Source organism: Acromyrmex echinatior, chromosome 12, assembly GCF_024713525.1.
Source record: "Acromyrmex echinatior isolate Ae372 chromosome 12, ASM2471352v2, whole genome shotgun sequence".
NCBI lineage: Eukaryota > Metazoa > Arthropoda > Insecta > Hymenoptera > Formicidae > Acromyrmex > Acromyrmex echinatior.
The window spans coordinates 6395699-6411391 of record NC_141863.1 but is presented as its reverse complement, the minus strand read 5'-3'; the positions used below and the strand labels follow the sequence as shown (position 1 = coordinate 6411391).

At 32.6% G+C, this 15693-nt stretch overlaps 1 protein-coding gene across 17 annotated transcripts in view; it reads left to right on the top strand.

Moving 5' to 3' along the window:
* The window catches only part of Patronin (calmodulin-regulated spectrin-associated protein patronin), a 71187-nt gene that overhangs the window by 7535 nt on the left and 47959 nt on the right, over positions 1 to 15693 (top strand). The window contains exon 1 of one of the 17 annotated variants that reach the window (XM_087411724.1): positions 4910 to 6762. The exons of the other annotated variants lie outside the window; for them this stretch is intronic. Coding sequence (XP_087267850.1) covers positions 6655 to 6762 — 108 coding nt within the window. The 5' untranslated portion in view covers positions 4910 to 6654. Of the gene's footprint in view, positions 1 to 4909; positions 6763 to 15693 lie in introns of those variants that run through there. 17 annotated transcript variants of the gene reach the window in all.

Sequence of the window (15693 nt, the reverse complement as noted above, 5' to 3'; positions counted from 1 at the left end):
CATGGCATTAAATCTACATCCAAAAAAATTCATATTCTTTAGAGTGTAGTTTCCGTAAATATTATATGAAATGTTGGCAATCTAGCTGCTTCAAAGGACCAACACGCAAAGAGAAATTTACTGCATTAACGCACTATGCTGCATAAACTGGTTTCCTTTTCTCGTTTCTGGAAAGCAAGGTCGTTCCTGTTGCGTGCAAACGATCTTTATTCATACCGGAATTCTTTACTTATTTTTGAAGTCGTCGACGTTACGATCTGAGGGAGACCTATCTTACGACCTACCTTGCGTATTATCGTTCTGAAAGTAAATGCATCAACGGTGGTACGTTTTTGCTAACGTTGCTATATGTCATGGTATAGGAAAAGAGCGATCTTATCGTACGTGCTCTTCGAGTGCGATCTCGTCTCGATTGTTTCCGTCGATTAATGTACTGGAAACTAAGCGCCTAATTTAAGGCGTGTCGCTGAGACTCTCCTCCTTTTCTAACGTAGGAGCGGACGAGCATTCCTCACCGTAACAGGCGGTGCAATTATCAAACGTGCATTAAGGCATGCTGCAACACACGCATGTTCGCGGAGCCGTGCAATTAGCCGCCGTGATTTCTTGCCCATTACACGTTCCGATTTCTACATCTTTTGAATCTCAGGAACGTTCACGAAAACTTGGATTAGCTTCAGTTTTTGCATATCACGATCACGTCTAATTATTGTTGTAAAAATTATCTCCAATCGGTTTTATAAGCTAGTCAGAATTGAGTTATTTGAAGAAAGTCGATCAAATAAATGTTTTTAACAATAATATTAAACATACAAATTTCTCTCGTCTCCTTTTCTCTTTCTATTCATTTTGTAAATGGCTGTAATAATAAAATTATAGATATTATCTTTCAAAAAGAAGAAACTTTTTGTTCATTGTGTAAATGGATGTAATAATGAAATTATCAATTTTTTATCTCTCTCTCTCTGAAACAGAAGAAATCATTAAAAGAAGATAATACCTGTTTTTTATAATAAATAATCTATATATGTAAAATGATCATCTTTATTTCTGCTTAAAGTTTAAAAATTTTGAATCATTAAATTTATTATATCAAAATTGTGTATCAAATTTGTGTCCAAGGACTAAACTTAATTTGAAACATTAAAAAAATTTTATTGTTACCAGTATATTACCACTCAGCTCTTAGTCTCTTAGTCAGCTCTTAATCGTGCTATACTAGTAGGGGGATTTCATCTTAGTAACGCCAGATTAAAGCGGCTATTGATGTCGATGCACTTGGTGCGCTGATCTTGAAATATCGATCAGTCGACCGATCCACATCGTGTTCAGTCACGACGACTTAATCTGAGAGACACCTGCATTCGCCTTGCGGACGACGAGAGAAAGACGAAGCCTCGCTACGTGCCTTGACGGCTCCTTTTAGAGTAATTACGATGACCATGACACATACTCGGAAACGATTAATATCACGAATAAAGCGTGTGCGTGGTAGAGCCTCATTTATACCATGTATTCCGCACGTAAGTTAACTTGGATGTTTAGCTAGGTGTATACACATTTCTGTTATTAACACTTTGTTTTTACTCCCTCCGTCTTTTTTAGCACAAGCCAAAGTATGGAGGATATTAAAAAAGGGCCAGTTTTTGCTTAAAAAGGTGTAAGTAAAAAAGAAATAGCGTTTTTTGTAGATTCTGAAACCTGGGATATGATAAAGTTATTAAAAAGTTCGTAGCGTTTGGAAAACATCTCGAAAATTAAGCAACGTTGAAATTTGGATAAATAAATTATGTTCATGCTTAATTTTCTAGATGATCTCCAAACGTTACGAACTTTTTAATAATTTTATTGTATCCAGAATATCAAAATTTATATAAAAAGTACACTGAAAGAAAAGATTGGTTGCTGCAACAATTTAGATAGTAAAATATGGCATATTTATATTGGCTGCAGCAACCAATTTTTTTTCAGTGTATTATTTCTTTTGCTTAAACCTTTTTTTGGATAAAAATCGATCTTTTTTTTAACATCTTCTTTTTATTCTTTTTTCGAAATAAAGAAAGGTGCAGAGTTTGATTCCCTTATATTGTATAAGTTATATATTTTTACAAAAATTTTCATTATCATTAATTTTTGCTCGAATTTCAATTTCCATTAAATTTATATTTTAATTAAAAGCTTGCAGATGGAAGGTTAATAGGTATCAGCTCATTTTGCTTTCGAAATATTTGCTAATTGTAAAGATTAGCATTTCTATTAGCACTTCTATTTTCAATTCAATATTTAACAATTGTCTTTATCGTAAGGAAAAGCTGTGTTTTATTGCTGGTGCACCGTGTATTTTACATAATAATAACACGTTATCCCATCCTCGAACAGGCGCTTTTAAAAAGCATTAATCGGTGAAAGTGACGTGCTCGCACCTGGCACCTCGAGATAATCGAAGCCGTTTTCGAAACCGCGTGCAAATAGGGAAATGCCGATGTGGGTGGTAAATTGAAAGCGGGTTCTGGCTTCGTGCGATCTTAAACAGCACCGTATCGTATTTGAGTATCAAAGATATTTGAATGTTGAATTTATTACTCGCCGAACATTTTCTCTTCTTTATTATTTTAAATACTCCTATAAGAGTCCCTCTCTCCTACGAGAGAGGTAATATCGTGCTTCGCGAAGTGTTCCAATGAATAAAACCGGCTCGTAAAAACAGACTTGCAAAAGACGGAGGCGTCGCCGGGAGCATGAGATAGGATGTCGCTGCGTTACGTCTCTGTCTTTTCAACACTTACGCACAACGTCCTTCGCCAGAGAACAAGTAATCCAATACACCGTGAGAAAATGAATCCGCGTTGTGCGACGGCCTGCATTGTTTCATGCACATTGTCGGATGCTTTCTACGAAAGGAAATACGCTCACTCGGTCGCTTTCCACAATCAATTCTCTCATTCTCTCATCTACTAGGTAACAGCGTCCTGTCGTTTTTGGGAAAGTTTCCGGAAAGTTTGGAATGTTTAGCGAGGTATGTAATGTTACACTGAAAAAAAAATTATATGTATGAGCAGCATTATTTTAATTAAAAATAATTCTGTTAATACACCTTTTTTTTTAATAATTTTTACTCTTTAATAATCGAGGGAGTAATCACTTAATGTAATTGTGGGACAGAGTCTCCGAAATCATTATAAAATTCATATGAAATCCCGTAATTATCAGATTATATGTATAATCTGATAATATGCTACTAGAAATAATTGTGTGATATTAGATAAAATCAATTATTTTATCAAATGACTTCATATATAGTGAAGAAAATTATTTGTCATCAGATAAAATCGTATAAAACCAAATGAAATGAAATTACGTAATCTGTGGGACAATATTTCAGCTAGTTCCTCGAATCTAATTTAACAACAATATTAATGAAACAAATAAAATTTCATTTAAAGAGCATGACATATTTGTTTTATTAATGATGTTATTGTCAATTAACAAAATTATTTTCAATTAAAATAATGCTGTTGATATAACATCATTTTGTTTTTAGTATAAATATGAAGCAATGGCAATCTTGCAAGTTAAATAACATTTTGTTATTTTTAATCATATGTGTCGAAATGTAAATCAATTAATTTTTCGTAGTTATTTTTAAAGTAAACAACGTCGATATTAATGTATATAATGCATTATACATTTAGTAAATAATTAACTAAATTTAAGTAAAATTTAATTTTCTTAAATTGTTAAATGTCTAAGTTAAATTGTTTAATTTCATTGTTTTCGTTAAATTAATAATATATTGAATAGAAGCAGTGGCGATTTATAAAAATGATTTAAAAATAATTAAAATTAGGTATTATTTGAATTTAACAGTGTACGTAAAATAGAATGATATAAAATAGAAATTGTTTATATAGGGAGAAGACTTTGTGGCTTCGCCGAGCTATTTTTATCAGTGTGCGTCATCTCGAGAATTATTCGTTTAATTAAATTGTTCTGCGCGGTGTTTCAAGATGCAACTATGCATTTTGAACGTGCCTATTACGCGATGTACTTAGTCTCGCCGCATTCTTCGCAGCGTGTCTTTCGCTGAAGCTGTAAATATTTTTAATTATTGTATTTATCAACTTTTTGAGAGCACGATTTTCAGGACAAAAATAATTATTCACACAGCGATATCGATGCGCTCGTCGTTACCTTTAATTAAAAATATCGACAATATAAAAATTCTCTGTCAAGCTTAGCTAGAATTAGAAAATCTCTAACGTAACGGATTATCACAGATGACTCTTCCTTGGGAACATGCTTGACTTAGCATTTAACGCAGTAAAATTGGTGGGATTATATCTCTAAAATTAGAAGGGTGTGGTTCTTTCGTTTCTCTAAACTGTACACGAAAAGAATAGTTTCGCTGAAGTATCTAAAAATTTAGATACAGATCTGAAAATAACAATTTTATTGAATTATTAAAATAATTTAATACATATTTGTATTAAATTAACACAAAAATTGGATTATTCAAAACATGTAAAATGTGTTAAATTTAACACAAATTTTCCAACTGTGATGACTTTCCTATATAATTATCTTTGACTTTTCTACATTTTGGTTCAACAAAATTTTCTCAGATCTACTGATATTTTTTCAAATATTTCCATATCTACCTAAATTTCTAAATATTTCAGCAAAACGTTCTTTCTGTATATTCACTTAAAAGAATAGTGAGTAATTATTTTAAGGGAGAGAAAGAGTTCTTTTTTGTTCACGGGTCAAGAAGGGAGACCCGGCTTCCGTAGGGTAAGGGTCAATCACGTTGGGCTCAAGGGATCCAGCATTATTTTGATTCGCTGCCGCGTGCACGCGTGTGCGTTCGCGTGGGTGTTCGTGAGTACGAAACGCAGCAGCTGACTCACTCGTGCGACCGTAGAATGCCGTCTCCAGTACACTCGGCGGAATCTAAAGCCGCACGCTGACTCGCCTCGTAGTGTGATCTCGCGCTCGGAACTGGCGACGTGCTGCTCCTCGTATTCCTTGGTGGATGGATATCCGAATTGATTATTATGTGATTAAATTCGACGTGCTGTAGTCGAAATTATTCCCCGGTGAGACACGTGGCGGAATGATCAATGGGTGACATCGATTGACGAAGAAAATCGAGTTATTCGGGGGAAAAGTCGCCCTTTTATTGTCGTAAAGAATGAATTTTAGGAGTCTCATGGTTTGAGAAAAGATAAATTTTAATGAAGTGTATCAGAAGACTCCAAGTCCATGGTTTGAAAAAAGACAGATTTTAGAAAACTCAAGGTCTGGGAAAAGACAGATTTTAATGAAAAGAAAGTGTAAATATACAACAATCAAGAGTGAATTTTGCGTACGGATGCAAACTGTTTAATACCCTCGGCGGATCAGGCAATGCAATTGCATATCTCAAGGATTTCCTTCTCATGCGAACAATCGTGTACGTCACGCTTTTGCGGAGTGATTCGTCATCTCGGAAGTGCGTATTGATCGCGATTCTCACCTCGTTATCTTGGGATCTTCATTCTTGGGATCTATAGCCGCGGTATAGTGCAAGTCATAGAACGTCCGCTGCAATTGGTGCTATAATTTCTCTGCGACGATCCCAAGGATTGGATTGTGTGAAAACAGAACGATTCGACCGCTTCTTCCCTCGATGGTTGGGAATTCTATCGTCGACACGATCGAAGACAGATGTTGGACCCGCGCCATCAGGAGAATCGCGTTATCAAGAAGAAGGGAGCGATGCATTCCCGCTGTAGCTGCAGCCATCGTGCAGTCGTTGCTGAACATTGCTTCGCGTCTTGTTAGTTATCAACTGGAAAGAGAGAAATATCAAGAGAAACGGAGTTGTCGACAAAACGAGTGAATTATCACGTTATTAATAATGTCGGTTCGAGAACTTGGTCGCCGAAATTAAATTTATTCACTGGGGTCTTCTCTTGGACACTTTCCCGGAAGCGAACGCTGCCATACCGAAGTTTCGCGAGAGGAGACATCAAGAAGATTAACAACTCATGGAACTGCATTATGAAATTACGACAATTCAGTCGGGAGATAATCTCGAGATAATGCTGCGAACATGATGAGTCGAAGTGCCATGATTAGTGTGTGTATCATTTATACACTGTTGAATATCAAAGGAGCAATGGTCCCAAGTTCTTTGGAGTTAAATAATATTTTGTTACTTTTAACTTTCATGTGTGTCAAAATGTAAATCAACCTTTCTGTGATTAGTTTTAAAGTAAACAACGATATTAATGCACTTGGTAAATAATAAATTTGAGTCAATTTAATACACTTTTTTGAGTTAAATTGTTTAACATCATCGTTTTAATTAAATTAACGATATATTGAGCAGTAACAGTGGCGATCTACAGAAATAATTGAAAATAACTCCAATTGGGTATAATTTGATATTATGAATTCAACAATGAATGTGGCGTTTCTTTGCTATCGGATCAAATCTTTAGTATTCCCTGATGAGAAATAGATGAGAAAAATTTTCATCGGCAAAAATTTGAGGAGGGGCAATGCATCACAGATTTTCAATTTGGATCTCTAGCAATTCGATCGAAGGTGTGTACTGAACGACGCGCGAAGAGTTTTACGAGGAGAGGCAGTTGTCGAGAAAAGGAGAGGATGGCGAGCGAAGTGATGCTGGCGCCCACGCCGGCATCTACGACGTCCATACGTGAGATGGACGACGTCAGGGATATGGTTAGAAGTGCGACCGTCACCACGATTTACGTAAGTCGGTCTCCGTGCATGAATGGCGATATGTTGTGTCCAGCAATTGGTATTCAGAATATCATTCGATTTCTCTCGATTTATATCATCCGCATGAAGCGTATTCTTTTTAACTAAATATATCGATTCGTTTATTTGCTACAATAACGACACAACTAAATAAACAAAGTTTTCCAGGAAATTAATTTCAATGTTTTGAATCATGAAAATTTTGTAATATTAATTTTTAAATGTAATTTTGATCATAATAACTGATCGTGGATCGTATAAAAGTATGTTTTTTAAAAGTATGTTGTTTCTTTTTTTCTTTAAGTTTTTTTTTCTGCAAGCAATTAATGATAATTTTTTTCAAGAGTTTTCTTGTAATTTAAACAAAAACAAACTATATTTTTTAAATCCAAAAGCAATTTTGTGGAACCGCGGATAGAAATATGAAGTTTCGCCATAAAAAAATTCTGCAACATTGTGTTGAATAATGTTTTCTAAAAGCTAGTAATTCGATGTTGTTTGTTTGCCTCTGTGAAGTTGGCACCCTAATGTCAAAATTTTGATTTAATTAATAGAGTTTTGGCTCTTCTTCAAAAAGTTCTAGAGTTTCTGGTAGGTTTTGAAAAGAGTTCTGACGATTAAATACAAAAAAAAAGATTTGAAAATTTGGCCATCTTCATGTTTTCACGAAACGAAAATTAGACATAACTTTTTTATTTCAAGTCAGAGCGGAAAAAGTCGCTATACTATTTGAAGCAGAACAAATTGTTTCTCAAACACACATGCTTTAATATCTGCGATTTTGCGTACGGAAGCACATACGCCAAGATATGTCCTAAGTTCTTGTGAAATAAATGCGCAGGGTGGTAATAATCTGCGATTATTTTACGCACGATTATTTTCGCGACGTGACGAAGGACAATAGTGCCAAGGACAAGATTTCACTCCCGAACGCTAATCGAGTGATCGTCACGGGTGGTGAACAACAACGGAGAGGAAAAACGCGCGTCGCTCGGAATCCGCGGTGTACTTTCGATCTCGCAAACGTGCGATATCATTCCGCGACTTTGAGCCTCTTCGCGTAAGTTGAAGCGATTGAATCTTTATTGGCCCTTTTAACAATGCATGGGCATGCCCGCGTACGTCTACTAAATTTAATTTCAAAATTAGTTAATAATATAATTATATGATATAATGATAATGTAATAGTTAAGATATAATATAATAATATTGTAACATTTAAGTTGTTCATATTTTAACCTTAGAAATGACTTAAATATATTACATAATAACAGTATTATAACTTCATATATATATAATATTTAATAATATAATACTTAAGTTATTTACATTGAATTTTAAACTCAAAAATAACTTAAGTATTATTATATTATTATTATATTGTATAATTATATTATAATATTATTTATAACTTAAAAATTTGATAAGTAAACATTTTTACATCTTTGTGCGAATTTATGACGCCTAAAAAAATCTCACTCTTTAAACAACAGAATAGTTTTCCACGGATTTTATCTCGTTTTCACTTTTAAATTTTTAAGAAATATAATGGGAATCTTACGAAACACGGTAGTGAAAAGGTGAAAAGTTATGTGACAGAAGGATTAGGAAAACAACACAAATTAGGGGCATTGAAGGTAGAACAGCGCTTTTTTATTAAACGTTGTATATCGCCTTGTATATTTCTCCAATCACGGAAGAACGAGGGCGTTATACTAACGCGGCTTCCGCGGATCGCAATTTGCGATTCGCTTCGTCGGCTTCTCACTGCGCTGGAAGTGCTCGTTGCTCAACTAATTAATAGGTCGACCATGTATGCGAAACGCGCCTGTCGGAGATTTTACAGCTACGCATCCAATCGATCGTTCGCAATTACACGATATATAAGTCTTTCCAAGTTTCCAGAGTTAATCCGGGAGTAAAATATGTTACAGACTGTCAGAATACACGTTATATTTAACGGAAACGATTTATATCGTACATCTAAATTTAGTTGCTAAATAATCTGTTCGTTTTCTTTTCTTTTTTCAGACGTAGAAGTTGTTGGTCGAAAAAAATTCTTATGCATGTATATCTGGTTTTTATTTCTTTGTTAACTTGTATTTAGATTTTTACTTAATTTTATGACAATGTAAAAAATTGTATTTTTCTACCTGTGATTAATCACTAAATTGATAGTTTTGTAGTGGTAACTTTAAAAGTTACTACAAATCTATCGGTTTAGTGAGTAAGTTCAAAATTTGAAAAGTCCAAAGATTTTTACAAAAATACAACAGTATTTTCTTTAGCTACGATTAATTACTGATGGATTTGTAGTAACATTCGAAGTCACCATTTATACGAAACGATTAATAATTACTAAACTGATGATTTTATAGTGATAATTTTAAGGCCTGATTTTCCATTTTTTTAGTTAACTCGTAGACTTAATCTGATGATAATATAAAAATTGTATTTTTCTAGTTTATGACTAATCACTAAACTGATGATTTTGTAGTGAGTAACTTTTAAAGTTTCCACAACTACGAAATTATTAATTTTGTAATTAATAATTAGAAAAATAATTTAATAATAAATAAGCTCGCATGATGTAAATCATAAAGAAAAACATGAGCCTTTTAGAGCCAACTCAAGATTTTATAGAGCGATGTTAATTAATCACATGTATAATTAATTAATTCGTCTTAAAACAATTTATTAAATTCATACATTTCGATCCACACACATTTTGGGGTCCTTTCAATAAAACAATCATTTAAACAAGTGTATATAAACAATAGAAATTCTATATAATAGTGCATATAACGGAGACATTACATTTGGCAATAATTTCTGTTATTTATGTACATAACAATATTTATGTCTGAATATTGATTTGAATTAGTACGATGAACACCAATCAAGGTAATAATTAGAAAAACAAAACTCTTATATTATCTGATTAAATAAGGTTAAATCTAAATTACAAGTTAATCAGAAATGAAAAACTGGGTCTTATAGAAACATATGTACCTTCCTTTCGCACTTTCGATTCGCATCGGGCGTGGATTATCGAAATCGTGTAGGCTGTCATGGCACTCGACTGCCCACTCGACAACTTGCATTTGAGATCACACGTGCGACGTTCCGATAAAATGTGTGAAACCGTTTTACGCTTACGTAAATTGTAATGTAAAATATATCCCTCGGCGGTTCCTTTTGCTGCACGAATTCTTCTAAATTTCATCATCCTGTATCGGGACATCTTGATTAGGTACTCTCAAGAGTTTCAAGATAATTTTACTTTTATAAGGCATTTTGATTCTACGTTTATCAAGATTTTCAGATAACGCGACACGTGATGAAACAAAGTGTGATGTCATGTGCGGGTTTTATGTAATTTGCATAAGTAGAGCAGTCCTTTTAAATGTATTTACTGAATAAATGCTTGAAACTAGACTGCGGTCATTGAAACGGATATAGCTTGTCGAGTTTAAAATATACCTGACTAAGTTTTTTGATGCGTCAAGCTAGGATAGACTTTGTAATTTCACTTTGGCGACTTACTGTAGTTTAAAAATTTCACTTAAAATTTGGCGCAAAAATAACCATGAAAAATCGCGCGAACGTTCTTCTTGCGGATTAATACATTTTTAATATATAATCTACACGATTAAATAATAATTTTCAAAAAAAAATCAAGATTTCTCTTAAGTTGATATTATATAAATTATAACAAAATTAAGGAGAATATCAAAGAAGATAAAACTTAACAGAGATTTATCATATTAATTTCCAAATATTGTACGCAATATAACGTTACACAAATGGATAGAAACTACCTTTTTCCCTTCTCTTGTTCTCTCTGTTGACTGGCTTTATGACGTTCGTGGGCGGACCGAAATGTAAAAAGCGAACGATTCCGTATTTGGTAGCGGTATCGTTTCACGAAATTATTTGCGAAAATTGACGTGATGTGCTGAACGTACTATTTCATTCTTAGCAAACGTAAAGTTTTAAATGACAGATCAAATAGAAAAATACACGAAAGAAAGAAAAAAAAAAATTAAATGAGTACGACCCTTTATACCAACGATGAAAGTCTTTCTTTCTGGCACCTCTTTTCACTGGCACCTTCAAACTTTTTAACTTTATTTGAGTCGCACTTACTCATGTTTCTTTAAAATCAAATTGACACGGCGACACGTTAGCATTCAATGTTTTGCTTGATAATTAATTAGTAATTCACCAAGCCATTAAATCATTTCGAGTACATTACAACCGTTAAGTATTGCGTCTTGAATATATGGAAACCGTTAAAATAATGCAGTTATCAGTGCAGTCAGTACTGCAATTACCAGTGCAGGATTATATATATAATGAAAAAGATTAATGATCTCTTAATTTCTATCTAGATTAATCTATCATTATTTATGTTATTTAATGTTATTACACGTTACATTTATTTTAATTTATGCTATATTACGTATGGCTACATTATAATTTAAAATCAAACTACGCTATAAGTTATAATTGTAATTATCAAGAGTCAAACGACTTTCCAGTATGCTCCCGTTAGTGTTGTGAAAATTAACTGCTGTAGTCGGCACCATTTTCGATTTATTCTTATCACCAACTGCATTTTACTTCATCGTTCTACTAATCGATAGAGTGCACTTCCTTCTAATATCCAAATAAGAAATAAATGCTGGTAAAAAAGGTCATCGATTCTCCGTCCATAAATGATATAGCCATGATTTCTGCCTTGACACAGCAAATCGCATAATTTAGGGTGTGTTCAAGATATGTCATTTTGTCCTTATTCATTGAAACTGGGGTGCAGCTAAGTGAAGTTTCTGAACGCAGCCCTACATAAAGATCTTTTTAGATCAATTCACTATATGCGTCTTAAATCTATTTTCACAATATATGGTCACCCAAAGATTACAGAAATTATGAATGAATTTCATTTATGAATTTCTTGGTATCTATAATCTTTAAGTACACGGAAAGGATGATTTTGCTAAAGTAAAAATTTAGTTAGATGTAGATCTGAAAATAATTTTGTTGCACTACCTAAATTATTATAATACATAGGAAATTTAATCACGATGAGCAACAAATTTTGACATTAACAATTAGTTTGAGCGTTTTATATAATTATTTTGATTGATTGTCTCCAAGAAAATTATTTTTAGATTTATATATAGTTAAATCTTTAGATTTTCAGCAAAAATGTTCTTTCTAAATAACTATATAGTGTGAAAATGAGCTTTAGTGTGTGTTCTTTCTTTGTACATTAACAAAATTAAAACATACATAATAAAAATATTAAAATACAAATAAGCGAAGAAAAAAAGAAAACTTGATGTAAAATAATTTTTTGTGTGAATTTTTATAATTTCCAATTCAAACAAACTGTATATGCCAATTATTTGTCAATTTCTAAATTGAAGCTGCAGTACGTAATATCATAAATTAAATTGACGAGTAATTTAATATTTATTAGCTTGCTCGAACTGGAAATGATATAAAATTCATACAAAAATATTATGGCACCCTCTTTGATCTTTGCTTATTTGTGCTAAAGTAAAACATATTACAATATTGTAATTTGGAACTTGCGATTTCTACACTGTATGACATATAAAATTTACATAATCCAAAATTCTGTCGCGAATTGTTTCTGAAATGAGCTTAAAGTAGCTCACCAGTTTATCTCGTGGTTTTATCGGTCGACTGCAACGAGCTCCGAACGTTTAATTTCTACCTTTGGTTTCTACCTGCAGGTCGTACATTCTTATGCGCGCGTAGGTGCGTGTGGGTGTACAACACCGGTTTGCGATCGACTCTAGCCTTTTTTTTCTTTCCTTGGGAGGACGGTAAATTTTCTGAGGGGGCGTTTAGATTATTTTCCAAGTGATCTTTTCTCCGTCGAATAATATTATCGCAACATCTCTAAGTATAAACTCGCGTTTAAATTTAATTGCATGACGTGGAGAAATTATTTTTTTTCTCGTATGATTGAGGATTTCTGAATTAGAAAATGGATGAGATTTTTTTCATATCTACACGTAGCAATTCTTGACAAACGAGACACAAGATTCGGAAGTTACTCAACTATCTGCGAAGTAATCTTATCTCTCGTCATCCTTTGCTTATCTAAAAAAAAACATAATAAACGAAATCGACCGACCGTTACTCCCTCGGTGACTTGGTGTTTGTACGGACTTATCACTGTCATCCACAGCGAGTTGGTAATCCAAAGCAGGCTGTGTCACAGTGCATTTGCATATCTACTCAAACGACGCGACGGCGCGAGATTACAATGTTATGACCGCATTATTATCTAACACGAAGCACTGCATCCGCAATACTTTGTCATACACGTTTAACTTTTACTCAAATTATGTTGCATATTATTATTATTATTATTATTTGAAATGTGACGTATAAAAGTTTATTCTCGTGCGTGTCATGGAAATATGTATAATCTAAAATTTATAAATTGCATATACATATATACACAGTTGGAACATTTGTGCTAAATTTAACATTTTACATGTCCCAAATTACTCAAACTTTTGTATTAATTTTACATGAGATGAATATATTCAGACAAGTAACACTAACATTATATAAAAAATTGATATAAAAAAACTAACAATTGTAAGCAATCATATTTCTTTAAAATTAACATTTATATGCTAAATTAATACATTTTATTCATTTATTTTAGAATTTAAAAAGTGTTATAAAAATATTATTAGTTTTCAAAAAATATTATTTATGTTATTTGTTCACTTACTCATTGCTCATAAATTATGTTCTTTTGACACTAAGAAATGTTGAATATTGATTTAACACAAAATATTTAAATAACATAATCGCATTATATTAAATTAATACTCGAATGTGTTAAAAATTCAACAAAAAATTTTAATGGGGACCTGAGTGGATCGGTTTTAATAAGTATACAATGTTTTTTTTACTATGTACTGAAAATGCATAATTAAATAAAAGCTTAATATACGCACACGTATATAATGCAGCTGCCCTGCAGCAGGAAGACTCTGCGGGAAACGTGATGCAAATGTAAATAGATGCACCATGACGGAAATACAGGGTGCGCCGTGACTAACGTCGCGATTGAGTGCTACCATTCAGAAAATTTTCAAGACGTCTTCGAACGTGCTTGTCCATTGTGTTTATATTTAAACAATTTCTAAAGTATGCGCTTCAAGAATACTGAAAGAAGAAAAGGAGAAAAAGCCGATAATACCGACACACAGCATACTTCAACGATGCTTTTCTTTATTTTTTTTTTTGTAATATCTGACAAGCTTCCTCATTTGGCTTTTGGTTTTGCTCGAAAGATATTTACCATAGACATAATAATAATTCTGCTAATATTGTATTTATGTCTAAATCGCGTAGATGTATAACTTCGTGATTGCATATGCATTTTTATATTCACGAATGCACGCAACACGACGTTGCCGTACATTTTTGCGAGAGTTAATTAACGTTGCCGTGCCGCGAGATTGATTAGAGGCCGTATTGTAAATTAATCGGTTGTTGAATGACTCGGCACATTTCGATCACTACCATAATTAGTTTATGAGGTGTACCCATGAATGCTGCGAGCGCGAAAGTGGCGGTGATCTCACATAAATCACGAAGAACCGGGCTTAATTTGTGAAATTGTAAGTATCTAATTCGTTTGTGAAATCTGCCGATTACAACTGCGATATTTTTCGCGTGCAGAGACGTACATAACGATCAGCTTATTTTAGGCAGTCGCGATTTCACCTTTCTTTGTCGACAATGTGATTACAGTTGAGAGAACTTTAATTTAACGTTATTTGTTTAACTTCGTTTCTATATTGCAATTGTTCCCTGCATGAAATATATCTCGTTAATTGGAATTAGAATCTATTCTTTTCAAATATCTAATTTTACAAATGTAAAGTTTTATTAATTTATCGCTTAGAAACTTGCTTGCTTATAGGTTAAACTAAGTAGATATTGTTCTATTGTTTTAGTTATATAAGGAATAATCGATATTTTGTCAATTACCTTCACGAATTTCTATTTGAATTTGCATTTTCTTTTAACACATCACGCAGTAAAAATTTTGTATTTGACTGTGTTAAAGTCGGTCCACTCAAATCCTTAACATTTTGTGTTGAATTTTAATATATCTGAGTATTAATTTAACATAATGTGATTATGTTACTTGAATATTTTGTATTAAATCGATATTCAATTTCTTATCAAGATAACACAATTTATGAACAAACATAAAATAATGTATGTAACATAACATAATACAATGTATTTTAACATGTAAATTATAAGATAAATGAATAAAACGTGTTAATTTAATTTATAATAAATTTTAATTTTCTTGAAAAAATTTAGTCCACAATTTGTTTACAAATTGTGTTAGTGTTACATTCTTTAGATTAAATTTTGTATATAATTTTTGTTTTACCATACACTATAAAAAGAAAATATGTTTTATTCTTGTCCCCATTTTTTAAACACTTAAAGATATTTCAGTTTCAAACTTTTTCAATAAACAAAACACTACATGTTTAATTTGAATTTAAATACTATGCGTTTTAAATCCAAATTCACGTAGAGTTTTGTCTATTGAAAAAGTTTAAAACTAAAACATCTTTAAGTGTTTAAAAAATGGAGACAAGAATTAAACATTTTAATATCTTAAAATTAAACACTTCTTTTTTCAGTGATTCTCTAACATATTCATCTTGTGTTAAATTAACTAAAAAAATTGGAATGTCTCGTTTGGGACAATGTATTAAATTCTTAACATAATTTTTCCAATTGTGCGCCTGTATCGGAATTCACTGCAGCTGAAGGGGGTTAATGGATGCTCGAAGGCATTTGCCAATATGTGGCGACCGTTGTCGCGGA